The 16,246-nt window shown below is 46.7% G+C and overlaps 1 protein-coding gene across 11 annotated transcripts in view; it reads left to right on the top strand.

Annotated features, from left to right (window-relative positions):
- The window catches only part of LOC119649845 (fat-like cadherin-related tumor suppressor homolog), a 396,664-nt gene that overhangs the window by 329,482 nt on the left and 50,936 nt on the right, over window positions 1-16,246 (top strand). For 6 of the 11 annotated variants that reach the window (XM_038052197.1, XM_038052195.1, XM_038052194.1 and 3 more), the window contains 2 exons: window positions 5,628-5,672; window positions 7,052-7,489. In XM_038052197.1, the coding sequence (XP_037908125.1) occupies window positions 5,628-5,672; window positions 7,052-7,489 (483 nt within the window). The remainder of the gene's footprint in view (window positions 1-5,627; window positions 5,673-7,051; window positions 7,490-16,246) is intronic. The other 5 variants (XM_038052199.1, XM_038052200.1, XM_038052193.1 and 2 more) reach the window with 2 other exon arrangements.

Below are 16,246 nucleotides of genomic sequence, written 5' to 3'. Positions count from 1 at the left end.
TATGGAGTACCCCTCCTGCGTAGAGAACTCCAGATACACTCCCTGTTTACGCTATCCAAAGCTCCAAAGAGTATCTAAACTCCATGCACTGTTCCAAAATGATCCGTAGGGTGTTGATGTGGTCAATACAGGAGGATCCTCACCGGAAACCAGAGAGCAACCTGCTCTCTGTCGATCAAACTTTCGAGGTGTTCTTTGATGCGTTCTAGGATTATTTTTAATGCTTAAAAGGTTCTAGGATTATTTTTAATGCTTAAATGCTTCCCCTTCCTTGGAATCTTGACTATCATTCCCTTCTTCCACTCACTAGGAAGTGTCTCATATTACCAAGATTTCCGTACGAGTGGAAGCAGCTGATCTGCATTAACTGCAGGTACAACGTTAAATAACCTGTTTAGTACCCGAGAAAAGACCGATATTCGCAGGCGAGTTACTCAGTGTACCTATCGTCCAATCAGCAAGATAGCTCTCCCGCCGCCGGGTAACAGCTGGATTATACATGCGGTTGATGTTGAACTTGGCAGCTTCCAGCTACCCCAACGATGCGAGAAGTATCAGACCCAACACACAAGCGAACGTGAGCAACTATCAGATGGTGCCTCTCTTGTTAGGCACAACCGGGAGTCAACTGCTATTACTGATCGCGAAGTGGTCAATCTCATTGCTCGTACGGTGCCGGTCAGTTGAAACCCAACTAATCTTATGATAGGCTCTATGCTCAAACAATGTGCGACCAATGACGAAGTGATCGAAGTTTCATAAATCCAGGAACCTCCCACCATTATCGTTAATAATAATAATAATCGTTGGCGCAACAATCCATGTTGGATCAGGGCCTTGAAGTGTGTTAGAGCACTTCATTCAAGACCGTAACGGTACACTAGGAGGCAATGTGGTCAGCATTGCGCTCGCCCGAGATTATTACCCTGATTTGACTCAGGTACTCATTCACAGCTGAGTCGACTGGTGTCCGACGTCAAATCACGATACAAATTCCACTGCCACCAGTGAGATTTGAACCGCGACCTTCCGTACGACAGCCTTGCGCTCTAACCACTCAGCTATCCGGACACCATTATCGTTGCTGTCGCCAAGTCCGTGTTTTCCCGTTACATGACCGAGCAAGGTATTGTCAGATCTCACCTTGACATTCAGATCACCCAGTACGATCACAATGTCACCTTTAGGAAGCCTATTCCTGGTACTTCATCCACCCATACCAATGGTCCTGGGCTAAAGGTGGTGTCCCCACTTAAACAGCTCTTCATCTCCAGGCTAGCGCTCGCAACTTCTACGGACGTTGTACTGGAGTACATAAAGAGCAAAGTTGGTTTACTTTCTCCTCTGTCCTGCGTCAAACTGACAAAAGACAACAGGACCGACCGGGTGATTGCGTCTGTCAAGGTGACTTATCCTCACGAATTTAACGTCCTCGGCAACCCTTCTTTCTGGCCTAACGTATGTATTCATCAAGCCATACAAGCGCCCCAATTCGCGGGTAAATTTCAGGACAGCTCGCTTGCTTCGTCGAGCAATATAACTGGATCTATGTTTACTGTCCATCTGTTTAATCAGAATGCTAGGGGGTTAAGAACCAAGCTCGCGGTCTTCAATTTATTCATGCTGGCTCAGCAACATCATGCCATCTGTATCTCCAAAAGCTGACTGGACGATGCCATATTAATCTCCAAGCTCCCCGAGGGGTACTCCACTTTCCGCTGTGAGAAGGAGCGGGATGCATCTCGTAAGTCGACCGGCGGTGGGGTTCTAATTACAATAAAAGGTACACTGCCCGTCGCACTTGTATTCTCTCCTCCTTTGGCTTTCCATTTGATTGTGCTGCTCTGCTTTCCTTCCCGTCCAACTCCCTCCCGTTCATTGTATCTTGGGTATACGTCCCCTGCGCTTGCGTTTCTAACCTTTATGAAGAATCGTTTGCCATTTTGTCTGAACTCCTTACTGTCAAATTCCCTTTCCTCTCTCCTTCCTTTTTTTTTAGCTTCCCCATGCTCCACTGGCCTAATCATCCTGGCCTTCCAATTCCTTCCAACAACCTCTCCCATTTTTCTTTTCTACTTTCTTCCTTTATGAGCACTTACTCTGCCCTGAATTTCAATACCACCGAAAACTCCTTAGGCCACACACTCGATCTCTTCTTTTCCAATCACCCCGAGCGCCACCTCTGTTTATTTTCCTGTACATCCTCGTATCCCAAAACTGACGGTCTCCACCCCGCGCTTGAATTTGAAGCGGAGCTCCCTCGTTCAAACTCCAAAACCGAGCGTATATCTACTAAGTTCAACTTCCGCTAAGCCAATTTTGACGGTCTGAACTCAGCTTTAGCGTCTTTCAACTGGGTGCATATATTAAACAACTCAACGTGTGATCAAGCTCTAAGGACCTTTTTACAATATCCTGCCCGATCTCCCCTTCTGTTATGCCCCTTCTTCTCCTGCTTGCCTAGGTACGTACCCAGCTTAGTTCACAACGAGGATTCTTAATAACATTCGCCATGTACTGCGGAAGAAGTTGCGGGCTTCTAAGGATGACGCCAACCTTGCTCACTTTAAGGCCATGCCCTCTACTGTGAAGTCAATGATTAAAAAGGCGCATAAATGGTACTTTTTGAGCGTCGAAGCCGCCCTTGCCCACGGTAACTTGAAACACTTTGGTCTCACACTCGCAGTTCTCGTAGTCCCATTCAATCTCTCCCTCCTTCTATCAGTTTTGGTCACTCCACTACCAACTCTCCACAACAATCCTGCGACCTTCTCTGCACCTACTTCTCTTCCGTGTTTTCTCCTTCGACCCCTCCACCCTCTACGCCTCTTCCAATTGCAGACTGCTCCGAATCGCGGGCCATTCCTCTCCTTACGCTTTCCTTGGTTGAGTTCTCCAGTGGTAATCTTAACCCCAATTTCGGACTCGGCCCCGATGGGCTTCCTAACCTGTTCCTTCTTAACTGTAGAGGAAGGTCCCCAACATCCTCTTCCTATTCTCTTAGTGGACAACCCCTTTCACTACTGACCTCCTTCCAAGACCTGGGTGTAATATTCGACGACAAACTTCGTTTCAATTCCCACTTCGTTGACATCATCAATAGACCTTCCAAATGTCTGCTTTTATCCTACTTTTCTCCTCTGACTTTACCTCAATTCAGCCCTCCTTAACACTCTTCAATTCCCTTGTCAGAAACATCTTTGAATATTGCTGTGTAGTCTGGTTCCCCTTCCGCATCCGTGACTGTCGCACTCTTGAAATTGTACAACGCAAATTCATCCGATCCCTCTTTTACAAAAAGAACCTTCCACGACTCCGCACCCTCAATCTTCTCTCCCTGCAGAAACGCCGTATCTTCCTTGATATGTTTACACTTTTCAAACTTGGCAATTGACTGATGGACTGCTCTGCCAATTTCTTACTTTCCGGACCTCCTCTCATTCCACACGTAGTGCGGACATTTTTGAAGTACCCTTCACGGAGCTCGAGAATTACTTCCACTCTCCGATCCCGAGTCTAGACCGGTCCTACAACGTTCTACAGCTTGGGTCCTTTGACTTTGTCTCCTTCTCTAGTTTTAAGCGTAAGCCATTTACTTGCTCCTCCCTCTGGGGGACAATATTAAATAAGCAATTTGTTTTCTGTATATTGTCTTCATTAAATAAACAAATAGATTCATGCTATCAAAGCATGGCTCCAAATAGTGAAATTGGACCTGGCGGAAGATAAAATGGAGGCGGTCCTTATTACCAATCGCAGGAAAACCAACAATAACATCATGAGGTCGTTTCAGAATTGATCATTAGATATCTGGGGGTAATGATCGATGCCAAGTTGAGCTTCAAGGGGCACCTGGACTATGTACGCGAAAAGACAGTCAAGGCTAGCTCATCTCTAGCAAGGATGATGCCTAATATTGGAGGGCCAAAATGTAGTCGCCGGATGCTTATCAGAGGGGTGGTGAAATCCGTCCTGGATAACACATCAGCACAATCAGGGAAGGGTAAGTTTGGCAAACCGGCCAATCGCGCTGAGGGTTTGCAGTACATATAGGATGGTATCAGGTGAGACAGTGTGTGCCATCGTGGGGATGATTCCCATGGATCTTCTTGCGAATGAGGCATACTATCTCTATCGGAGAAGGAGGGTGAATCCGATCGAAGTGACTGCAGGCTTCCGAAAAGCCCTTAGAAAGGAGTTGTAGAGGAGATGGCAGCAAAGGTGGGATAATTCCGAAAAAGGCCACTGGACTAATACACTGATCCCCGTGAGAGATAGGTCGAGGGCAAGCATGATGAATTAAATTACCACCAGGGGGGGGGGGGGGTACGAGATGCGGAGGATACAGGAAGTACTTGCATTGCTTCGGATTGGATGAGTCCTCAGACTGTCCCGAATGCGCCGCTACACCCGAAGACCCGGAACATATTATGCTCCACTGTCCGAGATTCGCGATTGAAAGAAGGAGGTTAAATGATGCCCTCAACGCCGTTATCGGACCCCACAATTTCGTGGAAGAGATGCTGAGGTCCACAGCAGACTGGGGATAAACGGAGTAGCAACTGCGATGCAGGTGAAGTTGCAGGTACTCGAACGAGCCCGAAAAACGCGACGGAACCATGACTTAGTTGTGTTGGTGTAACCCAGGGGATATGGGCGGAAAAGTGGGGCGGTTTTAGTGAGTCAGAATCACACACATTGCTGCAACCTGGCGCGGTAGCGTCACCCAGAAAAAGAGGGGAATAATCTGTGTACAAGATCTAAGATTTCTATGAGCCCTCTCTAATGGGACCACAATTTCTTGGAGATGATGCTCCCTTGGTCACGTCTTCCTTCAGCGGTTTATATGCTGACCTCAATTCTTAATTGTAGAGTCCTTGTTTCACACAACGATGAGGTGGTGGTTTTAATAAATGAAAAGCGTCAACTAATTGTATACAATCAACTCCCACTTGACTGTTTCACGAAAGCCAGAATTCAATTACGATAAGTCCTTGATAACGACGTCGGAATTTCCTTCTTTCAATCCACTTTGAACATAATGTTTCGGAAACATTTAACGTCAAACTAAACATGAATAGTGGCGAAGGCGACTATGAATGAATTTTTTGCCATTCCGCAAAACAAAAATGGAAAAATGAAGAAAAAGGAATAACAGAAAGGAAAGTTACATTCGAAATGAGAGTCGGTTTTGGAAGTGGAATTTTCACAGAACCGGATTGCATGCAACCGGGCTTCATGTATGGTAATTATCCTGAACTGTACGTTTACGTTACGTTTCGTTTGGTGCCTTATCGCTACCCGTTGCATATTATCTACAATTGTTGTTTCCACATTATTCAATTTAGTTACTTTTTGAATGGAAAACAGGAGACGAAAATCGATAAAAAGTTTCCCTTATGTCAGCATAATTAGTGCTTTTTCTTTAGTTTTTCTTTCTATTTTTTTACACTTTTCGTATCTAATTAAAGTAGTTGGTAAAGAAATGAATAATTCAAGTTTCTGACGTAGAGATGATAACAGGTACATACTTACAAACATTAAGACTAACCCGTTCAGAACGAGGATATCAGCAACTCACTTAAAATACATTTTTTGTCTGTACATTTTCATAAATTACAACGAAGATTCTATGTATTTTCCTGCAGCACCTGATAGTAAGAATGGTCCGTGTGAGTATCCGTAATGTAATTTTTAACTGACTATTTTCACACATTATTATCAGCGTGCATTTTGGATTACGTACATATAAATTTGTTTGTGAATGTTCTTCATGGGAGCAGGAGTGGATGCACACTATCGCTTCGAATTTGGTCCCATTTGTTTCCGAAGTTTTTCTACTTACTTTAAGGAGAAAACTAAGGAGTTAAAAGTTTATTTGTTGCCTCGTAATGTCCTTGTAAAAATCGAGAGAGATTTGTTGGAGATTCAACTTAAACTATTAGAAAACGGATAAAGTTGAAAAGTATCTTTCGAGTGTCGTTAACTCGTTGCTTTAAATTCCGGCACTTTCGCATAAGATAGATTTAGTACCCAAGGAAAGTCAAAGGTTTTTCATATTTTAAAGATATTTTGAAGCCCGCCTACGAAATACCAGCCAGATAAGGACGTGAGATTCGTGGAGCGATAGTGTGCATCGGTTGCTTCATAATTAGAATAAAAGAGAATCCAGTAGTGGATGCATCCTCCCAGACTTCTTTATTTATCCATTTTTATGCAAATGCTCCGCTTGGGCCACATGCACGGTACCTAATGCCCATTTCAGATCATATCTGCATGGCTACTTACAATTTTACCTTCAGCACGTACAAATAACGTCCACGAAAATGACTCTATCTGGACTGTAGCCAGCTAGAAAGATAGACCTTACGTATCTGAATGCAGCTTGCAAGCTGCGCTTATTAGCATATTCTGTACGTATTTTCACGGTGTTGTATGTTTGTCGTATGCGAGGAACGAATAATGAGTATTTTAATGCATTTACATAATTCCGATTCGTGAGGCATTATATTAGTGGCGATGAATTGTTAATGGAACCGCGAGATACCTTGAGTAATATCTTACGTTCTCCGGAGATATGTGGTCGACATTACGCGCAACTTAATTTCTTGAATTTTTAATTTAGCTTCGGGTCCGTGTCGCCAGAAGATTACCATGTGCATGTGTGAATTCGGGTGGAAGAGACTGATGGGCTCATAACTAACCCTGATATTTATAAATCGTATTAACACAACACGTAGTAGTTAGCCTCACGTTGCTGGAATTACTGCATGGTCTGGTATTTAATACTTAGTGAATGGTAGAAATTATTTATCGCTTCGACATCCCAGTATGTGGTCTTGCTGTGGGAACTGGATCCAAACTAACATTCCGAAAAACGAACCAACGTTTTTCATGTACGATATTATCCCACGAAAGTGGATATTTTCTATGTCACTGAGCTTTGCTGCAACTAAAAATCATTCACTCTTGTTGCATTGAAGCACTTTTAATCAAATTTTTTCATCCTCCAATAAAGTTTCTAACGTATCAATTTTTCCTACAAATTCAGGCGCTATATATGTTGTCGACGAGTTAGATTACGAACGAAAACAAAACTACGAACTCATCATACGAGCCACCGATAGTGTAACTGGAGTTTCAGCTGAAGTTCCAGTGTCTATCCTTGTACAGGATGTGAACGATTGTCCACCGGAAATTGAGCAGGATATTTACAATGTAACAGTATCGGAAGGAGCTCCATTCGGGACACCCATACTCAAGGTTCATGCCCGGGACAATGATACCGGAGAGAATGCATTGATTACGTACACGATACAAACTGATTCGGGAAATACCTCGGAATACTTTCATATGGATGCTAACGATGGTGTCCTGTATTTGAAGAAGGGCTTAGATCACGAGACGCAGAGTGTTCATCATTTCACGTTAGTTGCAACGGATCAAGGACAGCCAAGCCTAAGTTCAACAGCACATATTTGGGTAACAGGTAAGTGTTTTTGCTATGCTTGATTTGATGACTTTATGTAGCACCCTTGAGGGCATATTAGCCTCTGAAATGGGATCAGGAAATACACTATCTGTTTCCATTAAGTGAGGAAACAAACTGCTCTGAGGGAACGTTAAAGTTCTTCCTCAATGCTCCTACTGTTGCAATCCGAAGCTGGTCGACTTCATACAATTAAACTGGTATGAGTTCCTCAGACCCACATTAGGTTTTAACCTGAGCACAACACAATAACATTTTCGATGATTGTTGTGATGATTTTGGAAAAAAAGGGTACTTGTCGCAAATGTAACGAAATTTATTATTACCATAAAATACACTAGGCACTACAGCTCCCTCTGATGGATATAGTGTGCCTGTTATCATCATCAACAGCGTTACAACCGGTATCCGGTGTAGGCCTGCCTTAATAAGGAACTCCAGACATCCGGGCTTTGCGCCGAGGTCCACCAGTTCGACATCCGCTTCTTTACTTCCTTCAGCAGCTCCATTCTGTTTTTAGGGTACAGCCTCTCCATTTCTTTGCGCTCTTCTTCCGCGTGCTTCTCTCAGGAGTTGTGTTTGTATCCGCACAATTGTGTGGATGGCCGAAGTCCAGTTTGCCTCCGACCTGAGCATTTCTCGGATTAAATTTTGGAAGCTCACATCGACTCTCAGGGCCCCGCTCAAGCTTCTCCTCTTCTCCCGGAATCTCGAGCACTCAAAAAGCACATGCTCCGGGTCCTCTGGGATCCCACGGCATCTGTAACAGTGCGGGGAATCATCCACACCGATACGATGCAGATACGTAGTAACCACCGTGTCCAGTGAGAAACTGCATGAGGTGATAGTTTACCTCCCCGTGTTGTCGGTCAAGCCATTCCCTAATATCAGGAATAAGCTTGTATGTCCACCGACCCTTCGACGACTCATCCCATCGTCGCGTCGTTGCCAGAGTTTATGCGACCCTTCTCTTGCCGTTCGTCGGTGATCTGCTTCCGTTGCTGATGGACCCGCCTGCGTCTGTCCATAGAGGCATCGCACCTCTTTCGCTAACACGTGAATACGGACCATCCCTGCGATTACGAACACCGCACGACCCCAGCAGCCCTTTGAAACTCAGCCTGGCATCGAGAGTTACGCCAAAGTATTTGATGGTTGGCTTTGAGACGATCATATGGTTTCCAACCCGCAGACTGATCGTATTTCTTTTCCGGCGTTTTGTAATGAGGATTGCCTCTGTCTTTTCCTTCGCCAGGCTCAGTTCGGCACCCTCAAGCCGACTCGGTGGCGTAAACCAGGAGTTTTGCAACGATCACTATGCCCAGGTCAACTGCAAAACCGACCAACGTGGCCTCCTCTGCTACGGGAAGCAAGAGCACCCCGTTATACATCACGTTCCAGAGCAAGGGGCCCAACACCGAACCTTGGGGTACCCCCGCTGTAATGATGTATTCATTGCGCTCGACGTCCGCCCCGTACCTGAGGGCTCTGTCCGACAGGTAACTCTCGATTAGTTTGGCTAAGTAACCGAGTGCGTAGTCGCCTAAATCAATCTCTTTTGCTCCTACGAATGACCTCCTTTATTCTTCTACGCAACGTCCTATAATCTCGTTCGCACTCCTCGTCATCGGGTCTTCCACTGGATTGCTGGAACTACCCTCTTGCTCGATGACATGTCCATCTTAGCTCCGCGATTTCGATATTCCACCAATAGTTTGGCTGTTTGCCTACAAACTCTCGCCTTCGGGACATAGCAGCGCCGCATGCCTCACCCATCGCGTGGTTCTCGATGCCATTTCGGCCGCCGTACCATTCAGGTGGTCATGATCCGCCAGAGATTCAGAGAACGTATCCTGCTCGAACGCTCTCGTCGTCCAGCCCTGCATCCCTACTCGATTTCTGCGAGCATTCAATCCGCCACTTGGTCCAACAGCGACTTTAATAAATATCACCTGGTGGTCGCTGTGGGTGTAATGCTCACTGATATACCAGGCAGTTCCCCTTGCCAATGCGGTGCTCACATACGTGAGGTCGACAATGGAGCCCAGGCCTCTCCCTCTGAATTTAAATGAGTTCCCAACATTGGCGGGTTGCAAGTTATTCCAACTCGGCAAATATCTCGAGCAGAATACGTCCTCTCTCGTTTGTCCTTCGGTTACCCCACTCACAGGCCCAGGCATTGAAGTCACCCGCTATTATTTTCGGGGTATGACTCCTTGCATCCAGTACCAAATGGTGCAGCATCTCCTCGTACTGCGCACCCGTTACGCTAGGAGGAGCGTAACAGCTGTAGATATGAATCCCACCACTTCCAAACGTTGCATAACTTCCTGAATAGCCTGCCCGCCGCACGGCCGTATCGCTGCCTTACCGGTCTGGTCCCTGGTCCAGATACCATCACCGTAGTTGCGATAGGGTTCACAAATAATGGCAACGTCAATTCTCTTCCCTCGGACGGTCTGTGAGAGGAGGTCTTGCGCAGCCTCACAGTTGTTGAGATTGATTTGAATCAATCTCATTTGGGCCTTGTATTTCGCGCTCTCCTAAACACTGGATATCTGCTGCTGCCAACAATATGTCGGTTGTCGATTTCCTCCTTTCCTTCGCATAGCATGCATTTTGGGTTAGCTATGCACTCCCTGACGGTATGTTCCTCTCCTCCGCACTTCCTGCACCGCTTTGATCTATCGTAGGCGCTGGTGCATGCTGCGGCTATGTGGCCAAAGTAGAGGCATCTGAAGCATCTTTTCATGTCCACTAGCTCTCTGAGTCGACAGTTGACCCAACCTATCTTCACTTTGTCCGCCGCTAGTATTTTGGACAGTTATCAGCCTGCCAACAGAGACAGCGTTTTTTTTTTTTTTTTTTTTTTCTTTTTTGTTTGTTTTTTTTTTGGGAGTAGGGTAGGTGAATGCGTTTACGCACAGAGTGTTGGACTCCCGCAACAGCACTCTGGCGGACTACCAACTAAACACCTCCCCGTCATCAGAGAACTAGCCTGGAACCGTTTGGCACATTACTTCGGGCTAGCCCTCCCGCTCTCCCGGCTTTGGGAGCCTTCAAGTCAGGGAATTCCTTTCACCAACGGGAGGGGAGGAAGGGAGTTGTTAGTTCAGGGAACCCCTTACCGTCCGATCCCTCTGCCGGTCGAGTTCAATCTTCTTCGTAGTAAGAAGAGCCCGAGCATAATGCGCAATACGATTCCAGCTGCCAGCGCTCTTCAGCATCTCTCTGACAATGTTGTCTGGAGAGAGCTCCCCTGTGTCTGCATAAAGCTGCTGGCGGAGGCCGTCCCACCTCTCGCAAGAGAAAAAGGTGTGTTCAGCGTCATCCGCCACTCTATTGCAGAACACACAGTCAGGAGATCGCGCCTTCCCAACCCTGTGCAGGTAAGACTGAAAACCTCCATGCCCACTTAGAAGTTGGGTAAGGAAGTAATCAATCTCACCGTGCTTTCTGTTCAACCACGGGTCTAATTTGTCGATGAGCCGCGCAGTCCACTTGCCCCTTGGCTCATTTTGCCAAGAAAGTTGCCACTCGTTAAGGGTGCGTTGACGTTCTTCACGGGCAACCACTTCTCTTAAGTTTTCGCCCTTACGGCGATAGATAGCTTTGCGCTCCTTGGCAAGGAGGGCAACGGGGATCACTCCCGCAATCACCATCACAGCCGGTTCGGAGACAGTGCGATAAGCAGACGCCACTCGCAAAGCTCCCCGCCTCTGCACTTGAGCGAGGCGTTTACGATGCACCTCCTTGTCAAGGGCATCAGCCCATACCTCCGCACCATAGAGAAGGACGGACTGCGTTGCTCCCATGAGGAGACGTCTCCTAGTTGATATAGGGCCGCCGACATTCGCCATTAGCCGACTCAAGGCCGCGACTCCTGCTGCAGCCCTGTCCGCGGCTGCTTTGATTTGCTCGAAGAAGCTCATCTTCGAGTCGAGCATTAAACCAAGGTATTTAACCGTTGGTTTTGACTCTATAGTCAACTCGCCGATCGATATGGGACGCAAGGTCGGGATTCTTCTTCTGGTCAGGATGACTACTTCGGTTTTTTCCAGCGCAAGGTTGAAACCGTGAGCAGTCATCCATCCGCTTACCCGTCGCATCAATATGCCAAGTCTGCTTTGCGCCTGTTCAACAGTGCGTCCGGCAACAAGTGCCGCAACGTCGTCTGCATAACCGACCAGGCGCGACTCTTCAGGCATATCGAGTCTCAGCAGACTATCGTAGGAAGCGTTCCAGAGGTCCGGCCCTAGGATGGATCCCTGCGCTACTCCCGACGTGATTTCCATCCTCCTCTGGCCCTCTAGCGTCTCATAGAACAGGGAGCGGTCCTTCAGATAATCCCTCAATATCCGCAAGAGATAGCTTGGCACGTGAAATGAGTTCTCTAGTGTGCCCAGCATATCTGTCCATCTCACGGAATTGAAGGCATTTCTGACATCAAGCGTTATGAGGAGCACTATCCGTCGAGATCGGCGGCTGTGTGCCCCGGCTCAATTAAACGCATCTACGACCTCCATAACAGCATCCACTGTAGATTTCCCTGTTCTAAACCCGAACTGCCTTGCGGATAAGTCCCCGGCAGCACGGATCGCTTCAGCGAGTCTACCCCTGATGAGCTTCTCGAGCACTTTTCCGGCCGTGTCAAGCATACACAGCGGTCGGTATGCAGACGGGAGCTCCGGATCTCCTTTACCCTTACGGATCAACGCGAGTCTGGCCACTTTCCAGCGAGAAGGAAAAATGCCCTCCTTCAAGCACGCGTTGAACGCTTCGAGCAGCAATTCTGGCCGTTGGCGGAACACCAGTTTGTAAACTTCCGCCGGGATGCCATCAGGACCTGGCGCCTTCCTGTTTTTCATAGTGAGAACTGCTTCTTCGAGTTCTCCCATTGTGAAAAGGGGGCAATCCACGACGCTTTCCGCGCTGTTTACATCACAGCGTTGGCAGGCTGATAACTGCACTCTGCGTCCCCCCATAAGCATTTCGCATCGATTTCGTGGTGACCTTGTCGATGTCTTTGCACTCGAGAGTTATCTCCTGCCGTCTGGCCCTTACTTTAGCCTGCTGACCAAGGGATTCTTCCACCTGACCGAGGAATTTTTCCGCTATTTTATCATTAGATTTCTTTAGCTCTAACATGAGGTCTCCATTCTGCGACCGTCTAATTCGGACCACAGCCGTGGCAATTGCCATTATTTTGCTTCCCGCTACCCCAGTGCTCCATAGGAAGTCCTATGCCTCCAGCCGTCTGTCCCCTATTTAAACTACCTGCCTACGATCAGCAGGCAGCTGCCGAAGGTTCCGTACACCTTCAGGAGTAGACCAACCTGCACATCTCCTGAGTTAGCTTAAACTAATGTCCGTCCGTCTGTCTATGCGTCCTTTTAGTCGTACTAACTCAGGTGCTTCCCCTTGTTACGGGCGCGCTGCCTCCCTAAAACACGGTTCACCTGTCTCAGGAATGCAGCAAAGTGTCGTGTTGAATTCTGGATCCCGCAGGAACCGTTCACCTCAACCGACTAGCTACAAACTTATCAGAGTCGCCGTATCGCCTATGCGGAGAGAAACATCGACGTTCCTCTGAAACGTACGGCTGGGAAGACCGCTTCCAAGATGATACAGCTGGTTTCCGTACCATCTTGCGTCAGTAACGCAAATATATAATATATGGTGTAGTGACTCTTCTCCAGGAAACCGGTCCCTGTCAAGCGCATCTCTTACAACGCAACATCAACCTTATATTAGGACAGGTTATCGGCTGAGCAGCAGTCGGTCTGTACAGGGAGCGTACATTCCGGGTTCGTTGTTGCAAAGTGCATCCTGTCCGATGCTCCTTTTATGGCTTTGTAACTTCAGTTTTCCTTGTACGGATGTCACCCCTACCCAAACTCCAATCTGGAGGACCCACAAATATATAATAATATGCAATATTAGTCCCATTTCTTATGGGGTTGGAAATCTAAAAAAGTCATTGCTCCCCTAGGTTGCAGTAGTGTGGAATTCTCACCCACTGAAATTGTCCGCCCATATCCACGTGATACCGCCGTGATGTCTTACTTCGTGGGAAAGGCTCTGGCCTATACCACTATGATCAAATTACGAGCTCTCTGCGCTCAATCCTTTCGCTAGAGCTTGATTAGTATCGTTACTATTGTTGCGATTATCATGCTATAATTTGCATCCAACATCAGCATCTCTTGGACTTTGCAACACCATGTTCAAGATGTTCCGGATACGCAACCATGTCCTGTAAGGGTGGTAATTTAATTCTATGGCCAACAGCCGTTTCCGGAATCATTTCGTCATTGGAGATATCTCCTGTATAGCTCTTTCCCAACGGCTTTTCGGAAGTCCGCAATCCCGCAGATGGATTCGTCCTCCTTCTCATGTAGATATATATGCTAGAAGGTATAATGGATCATCTCCGTGGCATAAAATGCCTCGCTACGCTGTCCTATACGTGCTGCAGACCCTCAATTCTTATTGGTCGGTATGCGTGCCTCAATCTCTTGCAGTTCGCAGTAGTGTCAAACCGTCCTGCCTAGACAGGTGTTGTATATAGTAAGATGGATTTTACCACCTCTGAGATAAGCAACCTGTAACTATATTTTGGCCTTCGGATATTGGGCATCATCCTTGCTACAGATGGACTAGCATTTATTGGCTTCGCCAATGCGTAATCAAAGTAGCTCTTGAAATTCAACTTGGCATCAAATATTGTCCCCAGGAGTCTGCGATTGGTGATATCAGCACCAGTATGGGTTGGCTATTGAAAAATTATGACGGCTCCTTATTCCCCATGGTCTTGAACGTCTTCGCTACTGCTGCCCTGTGGCGGCAGCCTGGTTCTTGATTGACTTTAGATAGATCACCGGGGCTATACTGAGCTGGTGCGCCACTAATTTTCCAGCAGTCTGCCTCTGGCTCAATGCCAACTTGGGAAATGAATGACAAGTGCGGGTGCCACGCACCGATGGGTCTGAGAAAATGTGTTCGTCTGTAAGTACTGATTGTTCGTCGAAACTAAAAGCCTTCAGCTACTTCAGCAGTCAGCTTACGTTAGTAGACAGCAGATCCAGCCACTTCCCTCATAGCACGTCATTCCTGATAGTCGATCCTGGGAGGGTTTGAGGAGCTGTAAGGGTTTCTTGTTGCCAAACTCCTATTCGATAAGCTATTTGTTTAGTTGCCGGTTGGCTGAGTCTATGTGTAATGGAGTGCCGCTGTTTTAAGATGCGCGTATCTATTTCTCTCTGATGAGTTCAGGAGAACATCCACCACCTCCTGAATCATGTGGGGTTCGGGGTAAGAGACGGTTAGGTCGTACTTACTTTCTTTCGAACGGATGCGGTAAACGCTGAATGCCGCCTCCACCTTTAAGAATCATAGCCTGGTATTCGTTTTGCTGAAGGTCGGATGATGATAATCCGACGCCAGTTCGATGCTCATTTCATACTTCTCCGGCTTATTTCCAGTCAAGAACTAGTTGTCGCTGTCGATACTTAGAGGCTGTTGATCAAAGAAATTGACGGCCTTCCCGGAGCTATGTTCCCTATGATCCTAGATATTAGTGCTGATAGTACCCCATCCTGTGGATAACATTTGTTTGAATTGATGACAGCAATATTGGTCTTTGGTTGTACCCTACTTGTCTATTTTCTAGCATCAATGCAAAGGTGTTCTTGCCACCTTTGTGGCTAAGGTTGTGAGTTACAATGAGAGTCCAGGGTCTCATCACCTTGACACCAACACGATCACCAAGGTGTTGCAAGGCTGGACTCTCATCGTAACAGAGTTGGAGCCCCAAAGATGGCGTTCTCACCATACACCTTCGCTTACAGTCACCGGGCTTCACCGTGTTGGGATTAGAGGTTCTTTCGCGAATACTCTGATGCCTGAACGAACTTACCAGGTGAACATCCCCTTATAAGTTCGAGTTTGACGCTCAAAATAGGGTTGGTTGGCAGCCTTCGTAACCGTGATGGTGGCTAGGTAATTCAAGGCCTGCTCTTATCGTAGCATGTTCTATACTTCCGCATGCGATGCTTTACTAAAAGACTTTCGAGACACAAAAATTCACAACCCTCAGTTGAGATTGGGCAGTTTTTGTTGATTTTCCTGCTTGGTGTGCATGAAAACACGGATAATTTACGTAGATAGCGTTGACTTCAATGCAGATGCTGAAGACTTTCTGCACTGTCTTATGTGCGAAAGATGCCTGGTAAAAACCGGAAGAGTAAAAAAGGTCTTTTTTGCTCGGTTTCGGAATGTGGACAAATTTTGTCCACCCTCAAACCTTTGGTATGTATCCAAGGGCTACTGCTACTTACTATCGTTAGGAGGGAAGCTAGAATCATTCAACTCATTTAGAGTGGTTCTAGCAAGATGCTATTCTCTCCAGGTGAATTCAGTGGTTTGAAGATTTTCTACTGCTCAGCTTACTCTAGTTTCTGAGCATACTTGCTTCTTTATTTTCCAACTAGCTTCCTGTCCTTTTCTGAGATCGGGTCATCAGACAACATAACACTATTTTGCAGCGCAAAAAAATGAGCTCGTAGGTTCTGAGTTATCCTTATGGCACCATTTTTCTTTTTTCAGACAGGGGCAGAGTATATCTTTCTGTCCTTAGCTAATACCTGATTTAGGCTGGATGTTTATGAGGTGTTCTCGGTAGTTTCACATCATTTCCTGAAATTATCCTGCTTCGGTTCTCTGATTGCATTGTTATATATCGTCAGTGAGTTTTTA

The sequence above is a fragment of the Hermetia illucens genome, chromosome 2, assembly GCF_905115235.1.
Source record: "Hermetia illucens chromosome 2, iHerIll2.2.curated.20191125, whole genome shotgun sequence".
Lineage (NCBI taxonomy): Eukaryota > Metazoa > Arthropoda > Insecta > Diptera > Stratiomyidae > Hermetia > Hermetia illucens.
The sequence above is the reverse complement of the archived record's forward strand: the minus strand, read 5'-3'. Positions and strand labels throughout refer to the sequence as shown.